A 24,904-nucleotide genomic window follows, 5' to 3' on the forward strand; every position below is an offset into this window, starting at 1 on the left:
CCTACTAATGATGATAATAATAATAATAATAATAATAATAATAATAATAATAATAATAATAATAGTAATAATAATAGTATGGAAAAGTCAATAAAGATATTGTTTAAAAATAATAATATAGTAATATATTATTTAAATATAAGTTCGATATATTAAAAATAAATAAATAAACTATATAAATAAACAATAACGAAGTACTAAATAATTATAATAATGATAATAATAACAGTAATAATAGCAATAGTATCAACCATAATTCTTGGTATCATTTAACCATCATCATCACTGCTTCTTCCGTTCACCCCAAAGTCCCTCTGCTCCCTTTAAGAAATGTTTCCTGATGTCACTCTCCTGTCTTTGTCTCTTTTCAGCCACGGCTGCTTCAGAAACCTCATAGATTTCTTCGAGATCCGCTGTTGCGGTCTGATGCGGCCTGTGTCGGTAGACTGGACCACGCAGTACACAATAGAATACGACCAGACGTCTGGCTCGGGCTACCAGCTGGTGTAGAAGAAGAAGAAGAAGAATAAGAGGAAGGAGGGGGTGGAGGAGCAGGGGGCAGTCAAGTGTCGCTGTGTGGAAGGAAGTTTGAAAGGATCACCCTCCCCGCCCCCTGCACCCCACTTCTGCGTTCATATCAGAGCGATGCTGTTCTCGGGAGTGCTTGCTTTTTTGGACCATCTCTCCCTCACCGATCAAAAGACTGAAAAAAAATCAGCCAGGACTCGCATGCTGTTACGGGGCAACACCACACCTACATCCCCGCCTCTGACTCCGCCCCCCAAACCACCAACTTTACTACTATTACTACTACTACTATTCTACAACTTCAGACGTCATTACTGTACCTCCACTGCTTTCAGACCCCTCCACCTGGACTCTTCTCCCGAGCTCTTTGGACGGTGCGATGCTGCCAGGCACGAGCGGAGAGGAGAGAGGCCCAGAGGGAATCAAAACAGGAGCTCTTCTTGTGACGCTGCGCAGAGAGCAGCCCCACACAGTGGCAGTATCATCCTTCCCCCTCCCTTATATTATCCTTATTTATGGTGTCCCTGTTGATGTGCCCTGTATGTGTTTTTGTTTTTGATTGGTTCAGGAGCTCTGCTGTTCCTGAGAGAATGACCTGTGGTGGCCAGGGAAGCTGAAGGAATTTTTTTTAACCATGAGTTTGTTTCTAAGTGTGACCGAGATAAGGGAATGTCTTTTTAAGTCTTGATTTTGCACCGTGATGAGTTTTGAGTTGAGCTGATGATGTTTTGCCAACATTAGTCGGACTTATCAGAGATACATGTTGGCGCTGCTGGAGGAGTCTGACTTCTCTCATCTGCTGGAGTAAAAGCTGCAAACACAGCAGATCAAACTTTAGAGAGTTTCTTTCTTTTTTTTTTTTTGCAAATTTATTACAAGAAAAGTTGCCATGCAGTAAAGAAGCAGTTCAACAGGAGAAGTGGGACTCCTCCTTCAGCAGCGACCGCCATAGACGTGACAGAAAATATCCTACAGACAATGTGATACAGGTATATTTATTTTAAAACTATTTATAGACAAAGTAATTATGTGCTAGCACCATCATTTTTACATTTCACGCCATTTTTAGCTGAGTAGGTTTTTATGAGAAAGGATTATTAAAGGAGTACCTGTAGCCCGGGGACTTAACCATGAGACTCTTTACAGACAGGTACAGACAGCGTATTTATTAACAGCAGAGGTTAAGACGAAGAAAGGACGAGCGAGTTTACAAGGACGGTTCATTCCATGTGTGTCTCTCTAAAAGCTGTACAGTCTTATTTGTTTGTCTTTTGTCTGCCTACAACATTGCACTGATTTTTAGTAATTACTTAGTTTTTCCGCCGTTTCTGAACACACGGGCACGCCGACGCTTCCTTTGTTTACAGAGAGGAAGAGGATGAGGAGGAGGGGGAGGGGGAGGGGCTCATCAAACATGGCTGCCTCCCGTTACTTTCTGTCTGGACCCCCCTCGCCCACTTCCCCCCGCCCGCCGTGCAGTCCACTCCACATTATGAGCAGCAGCAGGATGGACTGAAGTGTAAAGAATGTGCATCTGTACATAAATGATATATTTCTCTGTACTTTTCTTTTCATCAGTGTTAGTCTGAGGTGCTCCCTCCTTGAAAAACTTTATTTTTTTGTTTGTTTGTTTTTCAGTTTGGGGGTTTTCTTCCAGAGGAAAACCAAGTGACTATACTCCAAGTGTATGACTGTAGCTTTTAGTGATGTCCGACACTGCTGTCTATAAGCATTTTAACCCTTAACCCTCCCCCCTCACCCTCGCCAGGAAACTCCACTGCATGTACGATGCTTGGGACAGCTGGGCTCTCGCTGTATACCCCTGTCAAACCCGTTTTCAACACCATGGTGGCAGCCCAGCAAGCCACGTGTCTGTATATAGTGAATGTTAAGTATTTGCAAGTACTTTTTCTGCGTTCTGTTCATTTGTCCGTTATTTTTTTATTAGTTTCTTTCTCTCAGATCCAGTGTGATTAGTGGAAGCTCTTTCTTTCAGGGCGCCTGATTCCTCAGTCGGGCCCTCCTGTGCAAGTGTGTAATATATCTGAATGTTCATGCTTGTGGACTCTGTAGTCATCCTGAAGGGTTTTTTATTTCTATGTCATATACCGCTGGGTTTGTTATACCACTGGATGTACAAATTGTAAAGCAAAGACACTAGAGAACTAAGGCAGACGCCGACTTTTGTTTTGTTTTCTAAAAGCTGAAATGTGTTCATGCAATAGTTTTAAGGATAGACGGAGGTTATATTACATTTAAGGACTCCAAAAAACTTTTTGGGCCTCATGTTTGCATCATCAGAAGGAGACGGTTATGTCATCATTCCACATTTCATCCCCCTGATCCCACAAAGTAAACACAGATGTCACTTCTGCCCTAAGAAGACAAAAACAGCAGCTGCTTTTTGTGAGGTCAAAGGTTATTCCTGAGCTGTAGATATCATATCAGTACCTGTAACTAGCCACTTGTGTTGTAATAATGCCTTTAAGCTGACAGGGTGAGGGTGGGGGGGGGTTTGGCCGATGTTCTTGTGTTTTTAGGGCAGACTCCAGCACTCTAAGCTCATACGGGACATGAATTGAAAACCATTTTTAGTCCTCACTAGTTCTTCCAGCAGCCCTAAAGAGTCTCTGTTCTGTCTCCCCTCTCATCATAAAATCAAATAAAAAAGATAAAAAGCACATAATCATTTCCAGTGCCTCTCTGCCCACCTCCAGACATCACTGTAACTCCGCTTCAGATGTAAACATATGGGCATGGTTCAGTTTTAATGGCTTTAATAATAAAATACAGTCAAATGTGAACATTGTGGTTTCATGTGTTTATTCGCAGCATGAGCACGGATCAAACATAAAAGCATTCAAAGGGAAAAAAAGACGAGATGATGGAAGATTAATGTTCATGTTGGAAACAGAAAATGCATGAAGGTAACAAAGATCCAGTTTATCCATCACTGAGCGTGGACCAGGGCACCGGCTCCCTGGCCGTAACCGAACCCTTTGGGCCCAAAGTTCTTGGCGTAACACGCTGCAGAGGAAGAAAGAAAGGAGATTAACATCATACATAAACTGCAGGATTTTATTGTTCTATAACTGCATCCTTAGATTGAGGTGCACAGATTAACCAAAGCTGCAACCTTCAGTGTTAAAAATGAAGTGCAAAAACTGCAGTTCCTTGAGTGTCCACTTGAGGCTGTCTCCAAAAGTCAGGAAACCCCATTGGAGCCCAGACTATCAGCAGAATTAAACATGTACTGCCTGGTACAAAAAACAGTTTTGGTCTCTAAACCTAATTTCTTTATTCAACGACTGTAAAGAAGATAGAGGTTATAGATATTGCTAGATTCCAGCTCCTGTCCATAGTTAGGGTTTTGTAAAGTTAACCCTTTGACTCTGCTTTTACAGAAATACATCTAGTGTTTGTCAGAGAGTGATTGTTGCAGTAGGTGTGAGAAAAAGCAAAGGTGCAAATAATAAATGAACGATTGTTGACCTCTTTGAAGCGGCTTCAGATTAGATTTTTGATTGTGAAGGTACAGCAGAAATGGGAACGAGTTACACATTTGAAAGTCTCAAGCGAGTCCCAGACTGAGGTGTTAAGACTTCAGCAAGTGAAGACAAGTCATGTTATTGCTCAGGTCTTGAAAGACACAAATTCAGCTGTCCTTTTTAATATTTGTTAAAAGACAGCAGGCATAAGATTCAGTGTTTCATTTGAACATGAACAGAAATTGTTGCAGCTCGCAAAATGAAGCTGCTAATTCAAAGTTTTCATTTTTGATTGGATTTAACATCACCACATTTTTACCGTAGTGCTCTTGTAAGTTGCAGATAAAACTTTGTATCCAGAGCGTCAGAATAGAAGACCTAAATAAAATGCATCCTGACATATTTAAAAAATTCTGAGAAAAACACAGATCAAATGTTTCTCTACAGGTCAATTAGATTTAATACTGCAGTCCTTGAAATCTTAAAAGCCATGTCAGGCCTTTAAGACCAACTAAATGAACGTAACAATAATCAATCATTACAGTGTGACCACCTGTAACCTGACTGATCAGCAACAAGTGAGAACACACGTGTGCAGTTTCCCAGCTCCCATGCTCAGAGCTGTTTACCTCACACCAACATGTGAAGTTTAAAAACAGCTCCACGCTCAGGTTGTGGTCAAACACCAGGGTGAGGAATGTCTGGTTGTTGTTCTCGTTGCAAACAGCTCCTGTATCGTGTTAAACCAACACGTCAGATTTCTGTTTTTTACACATGTTGAACCCTAAGGTCAGCCACTGTGGATGTCTCAGAGAGACGTCTGAGATGATTTCACTGATGGAAGGCAGCAGAAGAGCTCGGTGTGTTTGGATTTAGAGCAGAGATGAAACATTCCTCCTCATCACAACAAGGATTCATAAAGACGATCATGTTTCTGTGTTCTGGTCCAGAGTAAGCAGCTCTGTTAGCTCAACAAGGCCACTGTGGACCAGTGAAACCAACACTCATCATCCGTGACCACAGTGAGCACAAGAGTCTGTGTTCACTTTCAATGAGCTGTTGCGTAAGAGGCAGACCAACCAGCTCTGATAAAATCACTTCAGCTGCCAGCAGTGAGCTTATACTGACAGCTGCTTTCTATGTAACACCTCAGGGTTTAGTTCTCTGTAAGTCATTATTCATGAAGAGGTGGTTAATCATTTTCACGGACAGGTGTCATCAGATCTGTAAGAATGACTAACATCGAGCTGGCCTCACCTGAGCTACTGTAAATGTTACCTTTCTGATAGAACAGACGTTCTCACAGGTGAGCTGGTCCGACTGTTTCTCAGGTCAGAGATCTGCAGAGATGTGTCACCGACTGCTTCTATCGTATACACAGCTTTAAGCAGAGGGGCAAGGTTTGTGTTTGGTTCTTTGAAGCTCTCTTAAAATCAAGTTTTAGTGAATAAATTCAAAAATAAGTCTGATAGACTCAGGCTATGACTCTTCAAACTAAATCCTTGCTAATGCTTACACGATGAGGATGATATGCTCATCTTCAGCCGATGGAATGCATGGATTGTTGGAGAACTTGAGTTCAGGACTCAGACATGTTTATTGATAAAGTCTGGTTATTGAAAATGCAAACAAGAGCAGTGCAACATGTTTGAAGTGTACAAGGACTCAGACTCATGGACTGAGATTCTTCTTTGGTGACTCAGAGTTGACCTCTGGGTACTCGAGACCCGACTCAGATTTCACGTATGATGACTCGACTACGAACACTGTAGTTTCAAGTCTTGAATCAGAAATCTCGGCTCTCGTTGTTTTTGTATTTGATCGGAAGGGACCATATTTGGACTGGAAGGTTGATCACAGTGGCGGTTCTACGCAAAGATTCCCTGGGGGCCCAGAGCAGCGAGCACTCGAACCCAGTCACAGCTAGCGGACACCCTAACTTCTTTTACTAGCTAAGATGTCTGATGCTACATGTCAAAGAAGAATCAAGAGCCATCATGTAAAGTGAGCAGAAGTTATGACTGCAAGCATGCAACCAACTTTTAAATGTAATCATCATTATCCAATTCTCTGACCACTGTCTTGCTGTCTTTGAGGAACTTTTGCACGTGCAACGCTTTGCAGCACAATGACGGTTAGCGCTGTTACATGTTTCCCCCTAAGGGAGGTTTCCTGTCGTCAACACAAACATTGCACACTTTGAGCTCCTGCTGTCGTTTAAAGATTGACAGCTACACGGCCCCCTTCCAGCCTGGGGCCCCAAGCCACTACCTGTCTTGCCTGCTGACGAGCAGCGCCTCTGGTCAATCACCTCTGAGGTCAAGCTCAGTGTCTCCAATAAGCTGTGGGGACATCTGGCAGAAAGCTAGCAGCATGCAACCACCACTTAAGCTAATGAGACATTGGAAAAGCAGCCTTTTTAAATGATAAATATAAACTATAAACTCTTATTGTGAAACTTTTGGTTTCACGTCATCTTATCTTATCTCAACCTTGAGTCTGTTGAAAGTATGACAGTATGAGCTGTCATGCATGGAGATGTAGCTACAGAGACGAACATCATTTTTGTACCAGGAAGTAAAAATGTTTATTTCTGCTGGTTTGGGGTTTTATTGTGAAGGGCTGTGAGGCTTGACACACCTTTGAATCCAGCCTAAAGTGGCATGTTTGCATGTTAGCACACTGACATATGCTTATGAACTGAAGACAAAGTTACTCTGTGCTGTTATAAAACAGTTATGGGTCATTTTGTCAGTAAACTAAACACATTGTGTATTAAAGGACGTTAACTGAGAACATTAGGAGCAGCTGGATCGATGTAGCACTTCCTCATGTTGCTTTAAGATTGATGCTGACTGTGTTCTCTAACATTGTGTTACTCAGGCTGTTTGTGAAATATTAGTGACGACAATAATCTATCAGGAACTTCATGCAAAGGTAGAACCATCTTTCTTTAATGCTGTAAACCAAAGAGATGAAAGACTCTCACCTTTGCAGTAGATTTCTCCGTCTTTCTCCGTCTGCGTGGTCGACTCCAGACTCTTCCCACACTTTAAACAGCGGAAGCAGTTCTTGTGCCACGGCTAGGAGGGAAAAGAGATCCTGTAGTTTAATATCTGCATCAGCGACTGACAACTGTAGGATTTAGTTTTTTCCTATATATCACCTCAGCTCTTTTTAATGCATTTTGGAGTCTAAAGCATGGAAGTAAAAGAAGATTATAGAGCTGCAATAACGACTGTGAAGTAATCTTTATAGGGAAGTGTACCTGATGAAAGAACATCCATGAAAGGTGTTGGTTTTAGCCAATGAGCCATATAGGTATTTAAGTGTCTGATAAATTGATACACGCAGAAATCAATAGAATCTGTCTTCAGGCTGCAAGACAGAGGAGCTTTAAGTCAGGGAAGGTTTTGTGTTCATCGTTATTTAAAGCTGATAATTAGAGATAGTTTACTGAAACGTGTGTCATCATTTCCTTCATTTGACTCGATCAAAGCAGCTCAGCTCCCTAAAGGTTATTTCAGTACATCTTTAAACAGAAAATGATATGTTATGCTTCACATTTCCTCTCATTATGAAACACATCAACACCCGATGACATCACCTGCTGTAAATCAAATCATGCATAAATCCAGCTAAACGCTCCGCTCCCCTTTCCTCCGGGTAACGCAAACCTTCACTCCTCTGCAGACAGGTTTTTCATGTGAGTCACGAGACTCAGCATCCTCCAGTTTTTCCCTCAGAAACAAACATCCTGCCGTTTCTCCTCCAGAGTGAAAGCCTCATGACTTCATCAACTGTAAATCTGAGTGTCAACAACATCTGCCAGAGACCGCAGTGTCCAGTCAGCCTCACACGATTCAAGCCAGCTGTTAGGAAGCCAGCATCCAAACCGTGCAGACTGGGTTCAATCAGAGGAACAGGATTTTGGTCCTCTCATCATGAAAGACCACACCAAAACCTCCTGCATGTGGTCCAGGACTGTTAAAACCATGTGCGTTCAATTCCCTGAAACATGTTCCACTCCTGTGGTTGGTGATGCAGAGTGCGGTTCTGAGGAGTTAAAGGGACCAACACTTCTGTGAGTTAAGACTTTGTCAGGGTGGTTCCGGTTGGATTTTTCTTCTTTAGTCGAAGTCATACTAAACCTTTTGTTCAGAGGGTCTGTGATGGATCAGATTAATCCCGATATGGGGATCTTTTTATTCATCCAATATCATCTAATCCAGCTCACTTTGATCTGTTTTTGAAAGTAAAGCTGAATTGGATCATCAGGTACAAACTTTTCAGGATTAACAAATTTGGATTGGGACTTTACACTGTCAACTTTCACCTCAGGGGGCGCCAAACTCCACACTTATTAAAGATCCTTACAGTATCTTGAGATTAAATATTTCATGATTGACATTAGCAGCTATTGGTTTAATATTTTCTGAGTGCACAATACTTTCTTCCAAAAGTCTACCGTATCTCCTATGTCACAGTGGCAGGTATCCAATTAAAAAGCAAAATAAAAACAAAACATCTGAATTATCAGCATCATTGTAAAATAGTTTAATCTTATTAAAAGTTCAGGTACATTTTATTCCTGTAAACCAGCTTGAGTTAAGCCGTCTTCTGGGATTAGAATTATTCTGACGTTTTAGTTCAAAGTTATCCGGTGCATGTTGAACCCCTATCACGACCCAAATTGGGTGCTTTATATGTCAAACAACCATTATTGGATTTCCAGGTACGGTCCGATTTGAAGATTGGATCTGATAGCTTTAATCTGGTCTTCTTATTTTTGGAATAACTTGGCCCTGAGCTTTGAGTATGAAGTACAGATCCAGCACCAGTGTGTCACTGGTCAAGTGAGTCATCTTCTAAAACAAAAGTTGCTGGATTGAACCCTGACCCCTGCAGTCCACATTTTGAAGCACTCTTTGGCAAGACATTGGATCCAAATTTGTTCAACAGTTAGAGCTCTCAGTGTGTGACTGTGTTTGAATAACTAGGATACATCTTGATGTGCAGCTTGGTGCTTTGCATAGCAGTCCAAACCCTCTCTCTCTTATGGACTCAAACGCATCAGGCTGAGAAACTGCTCGCCATCAATCCATCTATCCGTTTTCTTCCAACTATCTAGGGTCAGACAGCAGCAGGTGAAGCAAAGTAGTGTAGATATGGTTCTAATAAGTGGCGCCTTGAAGGCTATATTATTTACATTATCCTTCTAGTGTTGTCAGATCTACCTGAGGGTTTCACACTAGCTGGCTGTGCACAGAAAACCTCCAAAGCTTTGTCCAATCAAAGCAAAAGTAGCAGCTTCAACTTGGAGCACCCAAGTGATGTCTGAGGTTCTTATATCTGAGTCACTAATTTCAGCTGCTTGTATCTGTGATGTGAGTCTTAAAGTCTCTACCCAGAGATCATGATCGAGGTGAAGGTTAGAAAGTAAGTCTGCAGGTAAAACGAAAGCCTGGCCTTCGGGGTTCAATCCCTCTTCATCATTGTGTAAAGCTCACATCAGTCATCAGGCTGACAATGTCACAAACTGTACCCTCATGTGGAGACAATCCAAAGACACTTCAACTCCTATGTGTCTCTGAGGCAGTTACAGACCTAACCTGGAGGGAGCATTACTTTCCAAACTCAATCTTGGAAGCAAGTTTGCAGATGTTGCAATTATCCAATGCAAATTGAAAGATGTCCACCAATAGCTGCATTGACAGACCCAAGACTGACCCAACTTATGCAATATAAATCCATCAATGTTACCAAACGTTAAACAAATATCAGTATCAGTGCATTCCTTCTGGAGAGGCCTGATGTAACCCCGTAGAGCTAACATTGACGCTCAAATTATGAGAAACAAATGAAGTTTTGTGGACGTTTAAAACCAGAAACACTAGAGCAGAGCTGCAGACGCACATTCTTTGGGTCTGTTGTATAAGACCGAATTCCCAAACACAGCCTTTTTGTATACTCTCTCTGTGTGTTGCCTTGACAACAAATGAATTCTCGCTCCAGCCAGGAGTCATAATTTTGCAACTTGGCTCTAACAGTGAAAGGGAAATGGTCCACTTGGCTCACGTCCTGGCAGACGCCTCGATTTGAAGCCTGAGAGTGAATCCACAGTCAGATTCAAACTCTTCTTCAAACACATCTTTTGTTTCTACTAAATCTACCACACCCTGCACATTGACATTAATACTTATAATAGATCATAGCTGTGCAATTATACAAGGAAAATAATCCTTCAATATTACACTGAGGGTAAAACTCAACCAGAGAAAAAGTCATCAAAATACTGATGATGAATGGATTTGAACTGAGCTGGCTGATCTGTGAGGTCACGTTTTGCTGCATGGCTTCAGCTGCATGCTTAGCTAACAGTTAGCATGCTAGTATGATAGAGAGGACAGTGCAAATGAGCAAGAGCACAGTCACAGGCATGTCACTCTCACATCTGAGGGGTTTGCAAAGAGTTTTGGTGCACTTCAAAGCTGCACGCAACTTATTTGGTAGAAGTTTGGAAGAAAGATGGACAGTGTTTCCCACACTTAGACTACACCTGGCAGGCTGACGAGTATATTTCCAGTTACCTAAGTTTAATGCCGACCATTACCTTTTAAAAAAATCTTTATAAAATGATCTGTGATCAACGAACTAGATTATCTCTCGTCGCTCCGCACCTGACAAGTTCTACAACAGAGAGGTGCTATAGTTTGTTCCTCCTCCTTCAGTACAAACCTTTTCATACCCGTTTTAAAAGTTATGTGCAGCTAGCTCATTGTTGTCGATGTCATTCTGCAGTATCTTAGTTTTGAGTTGTTGTCAAATGCTACGTCATTTAGAAGTCACGTCCACCCGTCTTTATAAAACATGCTGCTCGGGAATGCTGTCAAAAGATCAGACATGTACAGGAAAGAGAAACGGTAGGAGGCAGGGCAGGACATGCCGCTGTGTGGATGAAGAGAGGATAGCTGCCTGTGAGGTGTGTGTGTGTGTAGGGGATTTATCACTTATCTAGTAATAGAGTTAACAGAAAGATGACATAATTATAAACATCATTTGATAATAAGCACTTAAACAAGAGTACGGCTTATGTGATTATCCCTAGATCAAGGTTTCCACCTGATTGTTAGGTCGGATTTAAAGTCCAGGGTCCATCGAGTGATTTTAATTCAGCCTGAAGGCGACACGAACATCTGAACCAAATTTAAATCTGATCCATGCAGCAGATGTTGAAAAGGAAACTTTGATTCTGGCTCTAGATTAAAAGTCAGAGGATCACCAAAGTCAACAACAATCATTCTCATGAGACCGAATTATTTGTACCAAAGTTTTTGGCGTTCTGCCCGGCAGCTTTTGCGATATCAAACCGGTTTGAGATGCTGCCAGTTTCCTTAAACATGCAAAATATGTTCTCTGTCTTTATCTTAAAATGTAGAGGGTTACAGCTCTTCTCTTTTGTGTATCACCATGAGAAATGAGTGGTATAGATGGACTAAAATGACTTAAATACTTGGGTAAAGATTTGAAATTTTCAATACTGAAATAAAAAGTGTAGAGAATTAATCACCCAATGCAATAAACGTGTTCAAATGAGCTCAACATGGTAATGCATCCACTTAAATGTTTTACTTATGACCCAATAATATAGGCGTTAGGGACGAAACAAACAACTCACTGATCCAAACAAAGAGCAGAACATACTGAAGATGAAACTCTCACCTTGCCCGCTCCCATGATTTTCTCAGCTGCGTAGACCGAGTCTCCACATCGAGCACATTTCTCTGAACCTCCAAACTTCTGGGCGTATTTGGACGGGTTGGGGTTGGTGGTGGGTTTGTGAGTGTGTGTCCTGGAGAGACAAAGAAAAACATGCAAAGAATGAAACAAACTTGATCCTCCAAAACACAGTTGCTGCTTTGTTTTGTTGTCTAAATGAATCAATGTCTTTGCATCTCTGGTTTAGAAAATCAAACTCCAAAATTGGCCATACAAACATAGAGGAAAACACTCCCCTTTAAGGATGTCTGTTGAAACCAGAACTCCCTCTGTTCTTGTGAAACCTTTAACTCAGTGAACCAAGAGCAACCCAAAACACTGACCTCTGCCGTACTAAATACCTCAGGTATGCTTCAGTTGGACATTAATTATAGACGACTTCACAGCAGCATCTTCTAAAAGACAAATAGCACCATAAATAAACCTGGCAGGACCAGCTCCTCTACTGTCTCTCCCTCCGTCCTCAGCCAGTGGTGGGAAAGTGAGCCGGGGCACCCTGGGGCCCTGGAGCTGTGCTTATCAGAGGGTGACTGCCAGTCCCAGTGGCCCCTGAATGAAGCCCTTTGTGGCAGAGGACACAGAGGAGGGAAAATGGGCTCCTGCTGGTTACATAATAAACTCTTTCATAACAGCCATCACCTGACGTCTGGAGTAAACATTCAGGGTGTGTGGCTCTTTGTTCTCTTGTTTGTTTATGCTGCCTTTACATCCTGTGCATGTATGGGTTCTATATGAGGTCCCGGTCAGGGGTCAGGCCTTCAAAGTGGATTTATTAGATCTGATCCTGACTCAGAATCCTGTAAGCCACTTCAGATTTGACTTTTTCATACCAAGTTTCAACTTTGGTTTCGTGCTGAACTAAAAACCTCGAGTACTGTTTTTGAGTTTCAGTGAGCTTTTCGTAACGTTTCGATGCACATTTAGTTGTCCATTAACACGGGCTGTGGATAAACATTACAACAGCTGACCACTGTCTTAGATTTTCATGCAACATCACCCAAATTATTAACTTTAACAAAAACAAAACAAAGCATTGAAGCCAAACTTCAGCTGCAGTTAACATATGCAGCAGCTCAGTTTACAGCCTCTGCAGAAGAGTGCAACACAAACAATCCTTTTAACATAAAACTGCACTATTAGCTGCTTTAACAGGCTGACATTTGATTTGGTTCTGCAGATAATTTGGATTTGGCTAGAAAAACAGATGTGCATGTTAGTCGACTAAATGTTCAAACATTGTCACCATTGCAAATGCAAAAACAAGCATTCATATTTTTGTTATAACAGACCAAAATGTAACTAATGTCAGTAGTTTGTTGCAGACAAGCTGTAGTGCAGCCACCTGCCACTAGCATGGGCTGCAGCTCCAGTTACTGACTACAGACATAAAGCTATAATGCTCTACTACCTGGATGTAAACGAGCACAGGTGACAGATGTTGTCTCACAGCATGTCGTGGTTTGTCAGTATTTTGATCTAGTAAATGGAGATAAAGTTGTATGTATGCTGTGTCTCCTTAAACTGACATATAACCACTCCACCAGAGCAATGTGTAACAGGTGGGTGGATGTTAAGGTGTTAAGGCAGGTGGAGCTAGCTCTGCTAATGGTAGCCAAACTTGGCAAATTCTTGATTTACGTCTTGCATCGCGGGCGTCATGAATTCGCTTTGCCACTAACGCTTTTCTCCTTTCCAGTGTTGATGCAAGGAATCCATCCTTAATGCAATACAGCACAATCAACACCAACACCAGCTGAAGCTCCTCCATACTGAAAGGCTGACTGCAGTGTTGCACAAATGATGACACCGATCAGGCCCTTGCCTTTTATCGCATCATCTATGTTGCATGGCGCTGCCATTTGCCTAATGCCCCCAACTGGCCTGGCGGTGTATTACAATTACTTGTTTTTATCCTAATACGTCATCAGCCTGATTTGCACAACTTTACCGGGTCTTTGGCCCTGCGGTCGAAACACAGACAACGATGGGGGCACAGGAACCTTTTAGTTCCATGTAAAGTAGTTCAAAGTCCCCGGAACTCTTGGTTGAAATGCACCTTAAATTCAACACAGTTCACATGCAGATTCTGTAATTCTGTGATTAGCCATGTTCAATAAATTCTTGTCGTTTTACCTTTCGACCAGTTGGTTAGTCTGATTTCAAATTTCCTTTAAAGGACAAGGGAATAAGTCACTATTGAACATCCTTGGTTAGAACCTCATTAACACTAAACAGAAGAAATCCTCACCTAAAAACAAGCTGAACAACTCGAAATGAGCTCATAGCAGCTCCGCTTGAAGTCCCTTCATCCCTGACGTCCACCACCTTTTGATATGAAGCTTCTTTCACAAGTTTCAATCATTGATATGTTTTGTTCTGTAGATAATTCGGCACTTGTTGAGAACCTCATTAACACTCAAAATGGGAGAAACCCTAACCTCAAAGCAGCTCAGCACCAGGACATATGCAGGCCAGCAGCAGCTCAGCTTGCAGCCCCTCTCCTCTCTTGTGTCAGCTGAACAGCTCCCAAGAAACTTCTTTCAACCTATAAAGCCCCACTTAGACTAGTTTTTAGTCACTTTGTCTGATTGTATTGGACTCTTCTGAAAAACCTGCAAGGGATGTACACTGTAGGGTTTTTTTGGGACCCATTTAGTAAAGTTTACAACCTGCTGTGTTACCCCTCCTACACTGCTCTGTGTGCAATGATGTAACAGACAGACATTTAGACTTGAGCTCATCTTTATAGAGTAGTCCATGAAATTATTAACATTTCCCAGAAAGTCAACCCCTCGAAGTCCCATCCTGTTGGAGAATGATTTATTTAACTCTCAGATCATCACTTAGTATTTAAACATTTCCTCTTCCTGGACTTAAACTACTCACAAAACCATCCCATCTGCGTTTGATAAGGAGGTGGACTGTTTACCAATATCACCGTCTATTTCCTGTTACTCATATTAAAATTCATCAGCACACAGTTCTGGGAAAAGAAACCAAACTTTCCAGGCAGTTTGACCACATCTGTATTAAAGTTACCATGATTCTATATTACGTTGTTTATTGGACAACACAACGACTTCATGCTGTTTGAGGACAATAGCATACTCAGCGTCTGATAAACATCCTTACACACACAGAGAGATCTACTGAACCTCCTGACCTCTTCAACCTCACAGAGAACACTTCTGCAATTAAGTCCAATGAATGATCTGTTATCCAGACATCTCAATAAGTCATCTGTGTTGAACTGAGTGGATCAAATTGAAAAATTGAGTTAATCTGAAAGTATTTACGTGGTTACTGGCAGAGTTGGACTTCTGAAAAACAACGTGCAAACAGACCCTTTCACAGCTAACTTAACATTTAGTCCAACATAATCCCCATAATCAGTTGTGCTGTGCACCCAAACAATCCCATCCCAGCCTTGTAATAAATTCTACATGAAGCCCAGCTCACTCTTGGTGTTTGATTCCCAGCCGCTCTCCTCGGTCCATGTTGAGTGTCCCCGCCCCCTGACCATAGCCGTAACCTTTTGGGCCATACTTCTTCCCGTAGCACGACTTGCAGTAGATCTCCTGGTCATGAATAGCCAGCGTGGTGCTGTCTAAGCCCTTCCTGCAGACCACTGAGGACACAAACAGAGAAAGGAGGAGGGATATTAGAGGAAGGCTGTTACAGTGCAGCAGAGAAGGAAAGCAATGAATCTTTTCGCTCAGGTTTTAGGAAGAAATTGTACAATTGTGTCATTTGTTTTACTAACAAGAGATTAATTAAAACAACTTTGGTCTTAAATATTTTACATGAAATGTTTCTCATAATTCTTATGTAGTCCTGTGAAAACTGCTTCACTGATGCATACGGCAAAAAAGTTTCTACCCTCCTGGTTAGCTTCCAGGGTGTGCAGCCCTGTCGAGTTTGTCCCCAGCTGCAGGTTCTTTCTTAGCACTGAGACATTACATCATGTTCAGTGGACTAAATCACTGGCATGTCCTTATTCATGAAGCACTTCTTAACTTGTTTCCTTCTTATTTACACTACCAGTCAAAAGTTTGGACACACCTTCTCATTCAAGGGTTTGAATTTATCTTAATTATTGTAAACACTGTAGATTAAAACCAAAGACATCAGCACTATGAAAGAACATATATGGAATTATTGAATGAACAAAAAAGTGTTAAACAAAGCAGAATATGTTTTATATTTTAGATTCTGTAAAGTAGCCCCCTTTTTCCTTCATGACAGCTTTGCACACTCTTTGTATTCTCAGTCTGCTTCATGAAGTGGTCTCCTGGAATGGTTTCTAATTAACATGAGTCATGTCAAGAGGTCATTTGTAGAATGACTTTCCTTCTTAATGTGTTTGAGACCATCAGTTGTGTTGTTCAGAGGTAGGGTTAGTACACAATGGATAGCCCTATTTGACTACTGTTGTAATCCAGATTATGGCAAAACCAGATTATTTCATAGTGTTGATGTCTTCAGTATTAATCCACAATGTTGAAAATAATTTAAATAAATAAAAACCATTGAATGAGAAGGTGTGTCCAAACTTTTGACTGGTAGTGTATGTAATTGTATTAATATGAGAAACACTGGAAGCTACACTCTTTGCTCTGCAACTCAGTCATAAGACTTAGTTTTGCCTTCTGTCCTGATATGGATAGAAAAAAAAGTTTGGGGTACGCTGCTCCTGCAGCCTGATACCTGCTGCAGGGGGATTCAAGTCTGAGAGGGACCTGGTCTCTTTAGATGTTTTCAAAAGTAGATTGAAGGCGTTGGAAGAAGATGCATCAGGTTGTGCATGCTTCAAATGATGACCTTCTGTTATGAGATCCAGGATATGTTGACCTGTGGTTAAATCTGTTGTGTTGTATCTCTGTATCTGTGTGGATTGTGTTGTTGCTGATCTTATAAAACACATTTTTAATCTCAATCAGGCTTTCCTGGTTAAATATATTTAACAAAATTATATTGCCATTGATTTTGAAATTGCCTTTTTCCTGCTTGAGAGCATTTGTACACCTTTAAAACTTCTGTGGTGCAAATGTTAAGAAAACAAAGAGTCTAAGTCGTCCTTGTTTGCAGTTTGAGATTTCCTGTTAACAGTTTAATAGATTGTTCTAAAATGCTGTTCCAGAGGTTTCCCTTTATGAACAAATACATACAGGTTGTACATGGAGTTTGGTGTTACACTATAAACTTGGTTTGTGTTCAAGAACAACTTCTTTGCTCAGACACAGCCAATAAATGTAAAGCCTCAGTCTGTTTGTGTTTTCACCAGTGTTTTGTTGACACTTCAGTGCGTCTAGGACAAACGTCAAGTATCTACTTGAGGCTGGCTCCAAAAGCTGGGAGACCTCCTAAGCATTTATTTTAAAATGTTATTTTTTACAGCAAAAACAAACATATTTACAGCCCGGTACAACAAAAAGTTTTGGTCTCTACACTTAATTTCTTTATCTGTAGCGGCTATGTGGGGATGGATTTTGTCTAACTCATCTGTTTTGAGTTCATCAAGGCTCCAATTCAGCATAATAATGCAAAAAATAAGGACATGGATGATACAACTGACATGTGAGTGTGTTGTGGCTTCAACTCTGCCTCTTTGGTGGTTTCTAGATAACCTAAAAGTAAGAGCCAGAAGGCATATCTGGTATGACAAGCGCCATCTTTGAGCTTCAGAACACCTCTTCAGGGTGACATCAAGAGCTACGTCCATGCTTTGTACAGTGTTTCCCTCCAGAACTCTCTCTGAAGAGTCTCACTTCATGAATTAAAGTGTGCAGTATCTGTTTTTGGCAGGTTTGTTCAGAATAAAGAATGCATTGTTTGAAACTATAAAAGCATCACAGTGGATTAAGGCCGCACACAAGCTGCTGGGATTAGTTGAATTCTTCACAGTGTGATGCAGGTTTAAGATTTCACACACAGGGCAGGAGAAACGTCTCCACTCATGTCTCTGTAGTCTCCCTGCCTACACCTTCAAAGTCAAAGCTTATTTATGGTCACACTTACTTAAACGTACATCCACTACAGCTGGACCATTGCTCTTCATGCATGTGAAGGTACACAAGTCAATATAACAAAGCCTCAGTTAGAGTACAAAGAGTCTTTTAAAGCTGTGGCTGCTTTACAGAAATAAACACGCTGAATGTCAAACTAAAACTGGAGGAAAGGGCAGCAGGGAGTGAAGGACATGAAGTCCTGGTTGCTCATCTTCTCCTCAGTAGGATTTTTCAGACAAAGCTGCTTTTGAATCTGAATCTGCTGGAAAAAATAAACTCATCGGTCGCGGCTCAGAGCGCATTCTCCTCTCTTGATAGCAGCTAAATGAAAGCGTTTGTGTAATCCTGTTCTCTCTGCTAGAACATCTTCTTCTCTGACATTTCAAGGATGGTTCAAGAGCAGGACAAGCCACCCACTTCATTCAAGAAACCAACAATAACGCAGCAGAGGGAGAAACGTCTGCACACGCTCTCTCTGATGAGCTGTGGAAAAGTTTAATTTGAGCCCACCCGTCTCTCTCCTGACTCATCTTGTGCATCAAGGACGTAACAGCAAAAACAGACGTTTATTAGATTAGAAATACTAAAATGACAAACTGTTTGATTCAATGTTGGCAGATCGAACATTGATATAATTACATTTCAGATTTAAAGACAGGCTTACAACGTCTGAGCATCCTGAGGCGACCTGTAAGACAATAAGTGTTTGTGTTTGTGTCGTAAAAAACGTCTCTCACATGTTTCCTTTGAGTGACCTGTTTAACTTAACAAGCTCACATTAACCTCTAATGTGTTCACAAATATTCTTAATGCTTTTTGCGAGATTTCACTTAATCTGGAGGTTTAACTTGTGACTGGGATGCCATTCAAGCCATTGTTTAACTTTAAAGTCTTTAACTCAAGATCACAAAGAGCGTCTTTACAGTCACGCAAGAATACGAGATGAGAGACACGTTTCAAAGGAGACAAACACAAATATCAGAGTCCAAATCAAATCATCATCTGAATCACACAGTGTTTGTTTGTTATGGTTGCTCTTGTGCATAGTGAGTAGTTCAAAAAGCACAGTAAAAAATAAAGCTCTGTACAAAAAGTGCAGAGAAGAAAACTTCAAAAAGCAACTCGTGCTCTGATGGAAAGGATAAGCGCTCAGTGAAGAAACCCTCCCTGATACACCCTTATCCCAATATTTATGCTCTGCTGATAAGTTACATAACGCACCACATGGCCCCGAACTCCTCCACAACCCGAGTATGAAGACAGCTGAGGACAGATGGACAGTGAGAGCCGATACATCACTGAGGTTTTCAAGTAGGTTACCTCCCTTCACTAGGGCTGTTTTGGTGTGTTACCATTATATAACAGAGAGGTTAACAGAGTATGGTAAGCCTGAGACAAGTTTTAGACTCAGAGCCACAGATGCAAAGGTATCCTGACTTTGATTTACTCGTCAGTAGCAAGCACCAAAAAACCCAAGGATCCTACACTTCCCATCATGCAGCTCTGTAAGCTCTTTACAGTCTATCATTTGTTTAACTCTGATGTCAGGCATTATTTCTTCACATGTTACCAAGCTCCTGCAAAGCTACTGATGACTTAACACTGCATCTCCATTTGGACTTCTACTTTCGAACATTGACATGCATGTAAAATACATACACTTTTAAAAATGACCAACAGTGACATATTTAATCAGCACTTAATGGCCTGCAATGTAGAGAGACTCCACCACAGTCCTTTTATTTGATCCTACTCCAGGACTTTGTGTGTGTCAGCAGATACTGTATTTGTGTCAGCTGTACTTACTGCAGAGGAAACAGCATTTGTGGAAAAACTTTCCGTCACACTGCACCTCCTCGGCGTGGTACACCGTCCCCTGGCATGCTGTGCACTTGTTGCCTCCTCCCCAGTTTGGCATTGTGAGTCTGAGAAGAGAGAGAGAGAGAGAGAGAGAGAGAGAGAGAGAGAGAGAGAGAGAGAGAGAGAGAGAGAGAGAGAGAGAGCGAGAGAGCGAGAGAGAGAGAGGTGGTGGAGGGTAAATAATGTGAGTCAGGGTTATTCTGTTCTACTCTCTTAGTGGTTTCCCATCTAAAATGAAGGGACAAAGGACTGTTTGAGTCCTCATTCACGAAAGCATGACTCCAATAAAAGACTGGAAACACTTTCTTTCATTGACACCAAACTTTTTCCATTTCCCCCTCAAGGATCCACTGCAGCCTCTGGGTCTGAAAAGTGAAGCTAATCTTAAAGTGCCTCAAAACTGCCTGGTTACTAATGGCCAGCAGGGGGCGACCCCAGTATTTCAATCATAGACTGTATAAATAATGGACTTAGTATCCGTGACGTCACCCATCTGTTCCTGAGCTGTTTTGAAGCCGATCGTCGGTGGGAGCCATATTAGAAATGTTGAACTCAACCAAACTTAGTGTGAGGTAAAGAGGGGGGGTTTGAGCCTTCTAGCCAACAGCTATGTGTTCCTGCCTGTCAGTCCAGTCACTCATGTCCTTATTTGGGCAAAAACTCATAATCTTAATATCTTCTGAACCGTTGCGTTTGAAAAAAAATTCACCCCCCATACAGTGTGTGCTGAAGCTGATCGAGCAAAGATCGTCTTCTTTGAATTGGTGTGTATGTGGTTTCCGGTGTTTCTGCAGTCAGCCTCAAGTGGACGCTCGATGAATTGCAGTTTATAACACTTCTACATGGGCTTCATATTTGGGACAAAAGGTTGCAGCTTGATTTCAAGTCCCATGACTTATTTTCCTAATGAGTGTACAGAGTTGATCCCTATTTTCACGTCTTCTTTATTTCAGCATGATGTTTGTTTCTTAAAGTGTGTCCTATTTACAATAATTCCGATAGAGCAGATCTCACCTCGCTGTATGGCTACCTTGTGATTAACACGTCGCTTCAACAGCAGCCCTGAAAAATGCTTTGTTTAACATCCAGCTCTTCTGAAAGACCCTCAGAACTTGTTTACTACATGACCCTGAATGGGATAAAAGGTAAAGATAGCATTTGGATGGATGTAAGCTTAATTTAGCATAATAAATAAAGTCACAATTGCTCTGAAATAGGTGTGCACCTTTCTAAACAAACTAATACTACCACTGGCTGAGACTTAGTGTACTAACCCTCTGCTCCAAACATGGTTGCTTCTGGTGTGTTTTTTATTTTACTTTTGTGTCATCTTCCAATCACAAAGTGTAGTGAATATGTGTAATTCCAACTCTCAACACCTGGCAGAGCCTTGACACAAGAATCTGGATGGACTAACATCGAAACTGGTGATTGTAACAGACTGTACAAAGTGAATTCTGAGATGTCACCTGTTGGTTTCTGGAGAGAAGTTCTGCAGCCTAAAGATGGCGAGTACAATATCAGTAATGCTGACTCAACGTAACTTCTGATCAATCTAAAGACAGGCAGAGAGGTGGAGCTGAAGCTGGCTTTGAGTCTCCTGGTAAACAGCTACAACGTGTTTGATTTTGATGTTAAAAAAGGCATTTTAACATGAGACCTCATGGGGATTCCTGGCTGCCTCAAGTGGACAGTTTTTTGCACTTCTGCATTGGCTTCATTTTTCACTTCCAGAGTTTTCCACTTGGAGAAAACGTAGCTCCCACAGGGACATACTGTACACTGTTCGGTTTCATCTGCCTTTGGGAACATTTTGCTGTTTGACTTCTGGTTGAAATATTGCAGGTTGATTTAAAAACTGCTCCTCCGGGCCACAACTGTAGAAAAAAAAACATAACAATGCAAAATAGGCCGGCACAGAAACCAGGGCACACTAATACCCAGAGGAATGTTTCAGGGCGCCATGCCTTAAAGCTTTTGTTGTGTGTTGTTCTGTGGCTACAGGATACACAAAAACAAACAGCAGAGAAAAAGAAGAAGTGTGTTTTAAACACTGTTGTTACCTCACAGCACTCACATGCTGCACAATTCACTCCCTGACTCACATGTGTCTGTAATTACAGACTCACTCCCCTTCAAATTTATGACAAAGAGGCGTCGGCGATGTTCCAAAAGAGAAGCATTTACAGACTGTCATATTATACTTTGAGACATGCATTAAAAGGCTCTGCTATTCTAAATCAATTAAAAGGTAAACACAAAGAAAAGAAAAAGAAACTATTAATCTTGTCAGTCAGTGAGATCTCCTCCCAGCTGGATTACAGACTGCAGAACAGGCCCGAGCATGAGAGGGGATCAAAAGACCACAAAGACTACCCTCAAATTTCCCCTCAGGGGTTTGGGTGTGATCAGAGGGCTGATGGTGAAGTGTGTGGACCAACAAGTCTGCTGCTGACGGACATTTCTTAGGGTTTTCCTGTGAGGACCACCACAAGTCTATTTATAAAGGTTAAAAGACTTTGTTAGGAAAAAACGACCAGAATCTTTGCAGTAATTCAATTTATTAAATTCTGCTTATTTCCTCAAGCATTAAGAACAACAACGGGACAGCTGTGAGATCACTTTTGGACACTGAAACTTTCCATTGAAGCAGGAATAAATACGTTTTTACTGAATCTTTTGAACTAAGATCGACTCAATTAACTTTTTTAATGTGGAAACTCTGGACTAGATTACAATTATTAAATAAACTAACAGGATACGTGATTTTTCTAATTTTTCTAGGAAGTTCTTGCATAACTTTTCATAAAACTGTCATCAGTACTCACAAAACCTCTATGACCCTTGACCTGGTCATTTATCCAACCATGAGGGCTGATGTAAGTGATAATAATTACATCAATTTAGAGGTTTTAAGGATGATTTTACTAGATTAACATTTGATTACACTAAGTGAGTTTTTGCTCCAAGGACAAGGTATTTAACCCAAAAAATTTAACAAAATGTTGTGAAATATCTCCTTGTTTACCTTTCTTAAGCTGTATTGTTTGAACAAGCTTTTGCTGTGCTGTTTCTTTTTGCACTTATGTGTTTTTTAATCACTCTTATGCTTAATTTTTTTGTAAAATAAAGTGTATTTCTCTTCCTTGAGATGTTATGCATTTAGCTGTTATGTGGCTCAAAGGAACGCACTCTGTGACCTTTGTTCAAAAGCTGCTGTGTCAATAAAGTTTGACCTACTCAACAATAATTCATTATAAATAAAACACAAATCAGTTAGTCTATTAGGCTATTACTTATGCCATATATTTGTACAGCTGTAGCTATAAAGTAATACAACTGTGCTTTTATACATCACGATACGATATGATACAGTTCGATAAGATTCACTTTACTGTCCACCTGCTGAAATGTGTCTTGGACTTGGAGTTCAGCACATTCAGCTGCCTTCACTGAAATATTAATAAATAAAAATGATAATAAAAGCAAACAACAATCTACTTATAATCCGCATCAGAGAAGCCCAAATCAATGAAAACCCACAATACAACATACATTTGCAAACTTAGCAGATGAGTCTGAAGGTAGAGATATAAAGGCTGTTAATGTGAGCCTCATGTAACTGACACATTAAGACACTGGACACTAAACGCTTCATTAACAGGTAATTTGTAAATGTGTAGTTATCACTCAATGTTCTCCTCGACAGACTGAGCACAAACACAATGAATAAAAGTTTGGTTTTTTTTTTTCCCCCAGTATAAACCTGTAAACCCAGAGGTCTATCTACAACAGAAAGTTAGAGTATACATGTTACCTGGCTGTGTGGCTTGATGAAAACAGGTAAAGGTAGAGAAGAGTGAGTATCCAGTCAGCGTTCAGTGGCAGACTTTACTACACTGACTCTGAAATGCCACATACTGCACATTTTTACTGTTCACTGGAGGGAGGAGTTCGGAGGGGCGTGAACTCAACACTGCTGCATTCAGGTTCAATCAGAATTTATGAAGGGGTTTTAAACTGAGGTAAAAGAAACTAATACACCAGTGAAAAACTTTGCAATAGTTTATACTGATAAGTTCCCTCTTAAATGAGAACAAAAAAGTAGTTTAGTCATATTGATACTTATTTTGAACACATATTAAATCATTGGTTTTATTGTTACAATTCAAACTTTTTCCAGGGGAGCATCTAGAGGGTTGGCCAGGGGTGGCATAGACCCCTTTGAAAGTTGATTGGCCACCCAAGGAGCTACCCAAAAATACTTAACTGTCATTGACTATTGCCTTGCGGACTGTGTTTTACCTGTTGGGTTTCTTTTAAATTGTCACATTTCCTTTTTTTAGTACTTTGAATTGTTTCTTTTGACAAACATCATCTTCAAAACACCATGGGAGTCCATAAAGACTCAAACATTGCCCCCCCCCCCCCCCCCCCCCCCCCCATACAGACACTGACTCTACCTTGGGGTCTTCTCCCAGTTGAATGTGCCCAGGCACCCAGGAGGCATCAGATGACCAAACCACCTCACCTGGCTCCTTTTGATGCAAAGGACTAGCAGCTCTGCTCTAAGCTGCCTCAGGATGTTCTAGTCCTGAGCCCTGCCACGCTTCAGGGGAAACTCGTTTCAGCCACCTGTGTCTTGTGTTCTTTCAGTCACTACATAAAGCTCATGACCACAGGTGAGGGTCGAAGCATTGATCAACTGGGGATCACAAGCTTTGCCTCCAGGCTCAGATCCTGCCTCACCTGATGATGTGTTTCAAGGCCTGGGTTACTGCTGAAGCTGCTCCAGACTGCCTCTCATTCTCAGGATGTATTTTGCCCTCACTTGTGATCAAGATCCTGATATACTCCTTCACTAAGGGCAAAGATTCCCATCCACCAATTTCCCTTTTTGAGGAGGAGCACGTTTGAATTTTTTGGCTGCTTTAACATTATACAGTAAGTGTGAGGTTGAAATACTGTAAAAACCATTATGAAGATACAGTGCAGTCTTCTGCTCCAAAAAGGTCATGCCCTACTTTTTTTAATGATAAGGGTCGATAGCTCAGACTCAAATATGATGGAAGTCTTTAAGTGGATTGTTCAAACTACTTTAGAGATTTGGCAGGCTGCCTGAAATGGCCCTGCTCCAACCTCAAGGACACTTAAGGACACACTTTCTCATGGATTTTATGGCTGAATATATCCCTGCAGGTTCTGAGTATGAACACAGTAAGCTCAACATTATTTCTTTAT

The 24,904-nt window shown here is 41.2% G+C and overlaps 2 protein-coding genes across 2 annotated transcripts in view; one reads left to right on the plus strand and one right to left on the minus strand.

Moving 5' to 3' along the window:
* Positions 1–3,332, plus strand: part of zdhhc17 (zinc finger DHHC-type palmitoyltransferase 17) — a 46,356-nt gene extending 43,024 nt beyond the window's left edge. Inside the window, exon 17 of the mRNA XM_034673430.1 lies at positions 372–3,332. Coding sequence (XP_034529321.1) covers positions 372–510 — 139 coding nt within the window. The 3' untranslated portion in view covers positions 511–3,332. The remainder of the gene's footprint in view (positions 1–371) is intronic.
* Positions 3,331–23,613, minus strand: csrp2 (cysteine and glycine-rich protein 2). Its single transcript, XM_034673431.1, has 6 exons — positions 23,481–23,613; positions 19,610–19,728; positions 15,255–15,423; positions 11,739–11,868; positions 7,006–7,099; positions 3,331–3,555 (listed from the first exon to the last, which is right to left on the minus strand). Exons 2-6 carry the CDS (start codon positions 19,719–19,721, stop codon positions 3,479–3,481), a joined length of 582 nt encoding a protein of 193 aa, XP_034529322.1. The 5' UTR covers positions 19,722–19,728; positions 23,481–23,613; the 3' UTR covers positions 3,331–3,478.
* Between the last annotated feature and the right edge of the window lie 1,291 nt (positions 23,614–24,904).

Source organism: Notolabrus celidotus, chromosome 21 (genome assembly GCF_009762535.1).
Source record: "Notolabrus celidotus isolate fNotCel1 chromosome 21, fNotCel1.pri, whole genome shotgun sequence".
In the NCBI taxonomy this organism is placed as follows: Eukaryota; Metazoa; Chordata; class Actinopteri; order Labriformes; family Labridae; genus Notolabrus; species Notolabrus celidotus.

What these genes read in the sequence shown, in the direction of transcription:
- csrp2 (XM_034673431.1), bottom strand. Translation starts at nt 19,721, where the DNA reads ATGCCAAACTGGGGAGGAGGCAACAAGTGCACAGCATGCCAGGGGACG. An exon ending in AAATCATGGGAGCGGGCAAG is followed by an intron (nt 7,100 to 11,738) that starts GTGAGAGTTTCA and finishes TTTCCCTCCTAG; the next exon opens with CCGTGGCACAAGAACTGCTT. An exon ending in CGGAGAAATCTACTGCAAAG is followed by an intron (nt 3,556 to 7,005) that starts GTGAGAGTCTTT and finishes CTTCCTCTGCAG; the next exon opens with CGTGTTACGCCAAGAACTTT.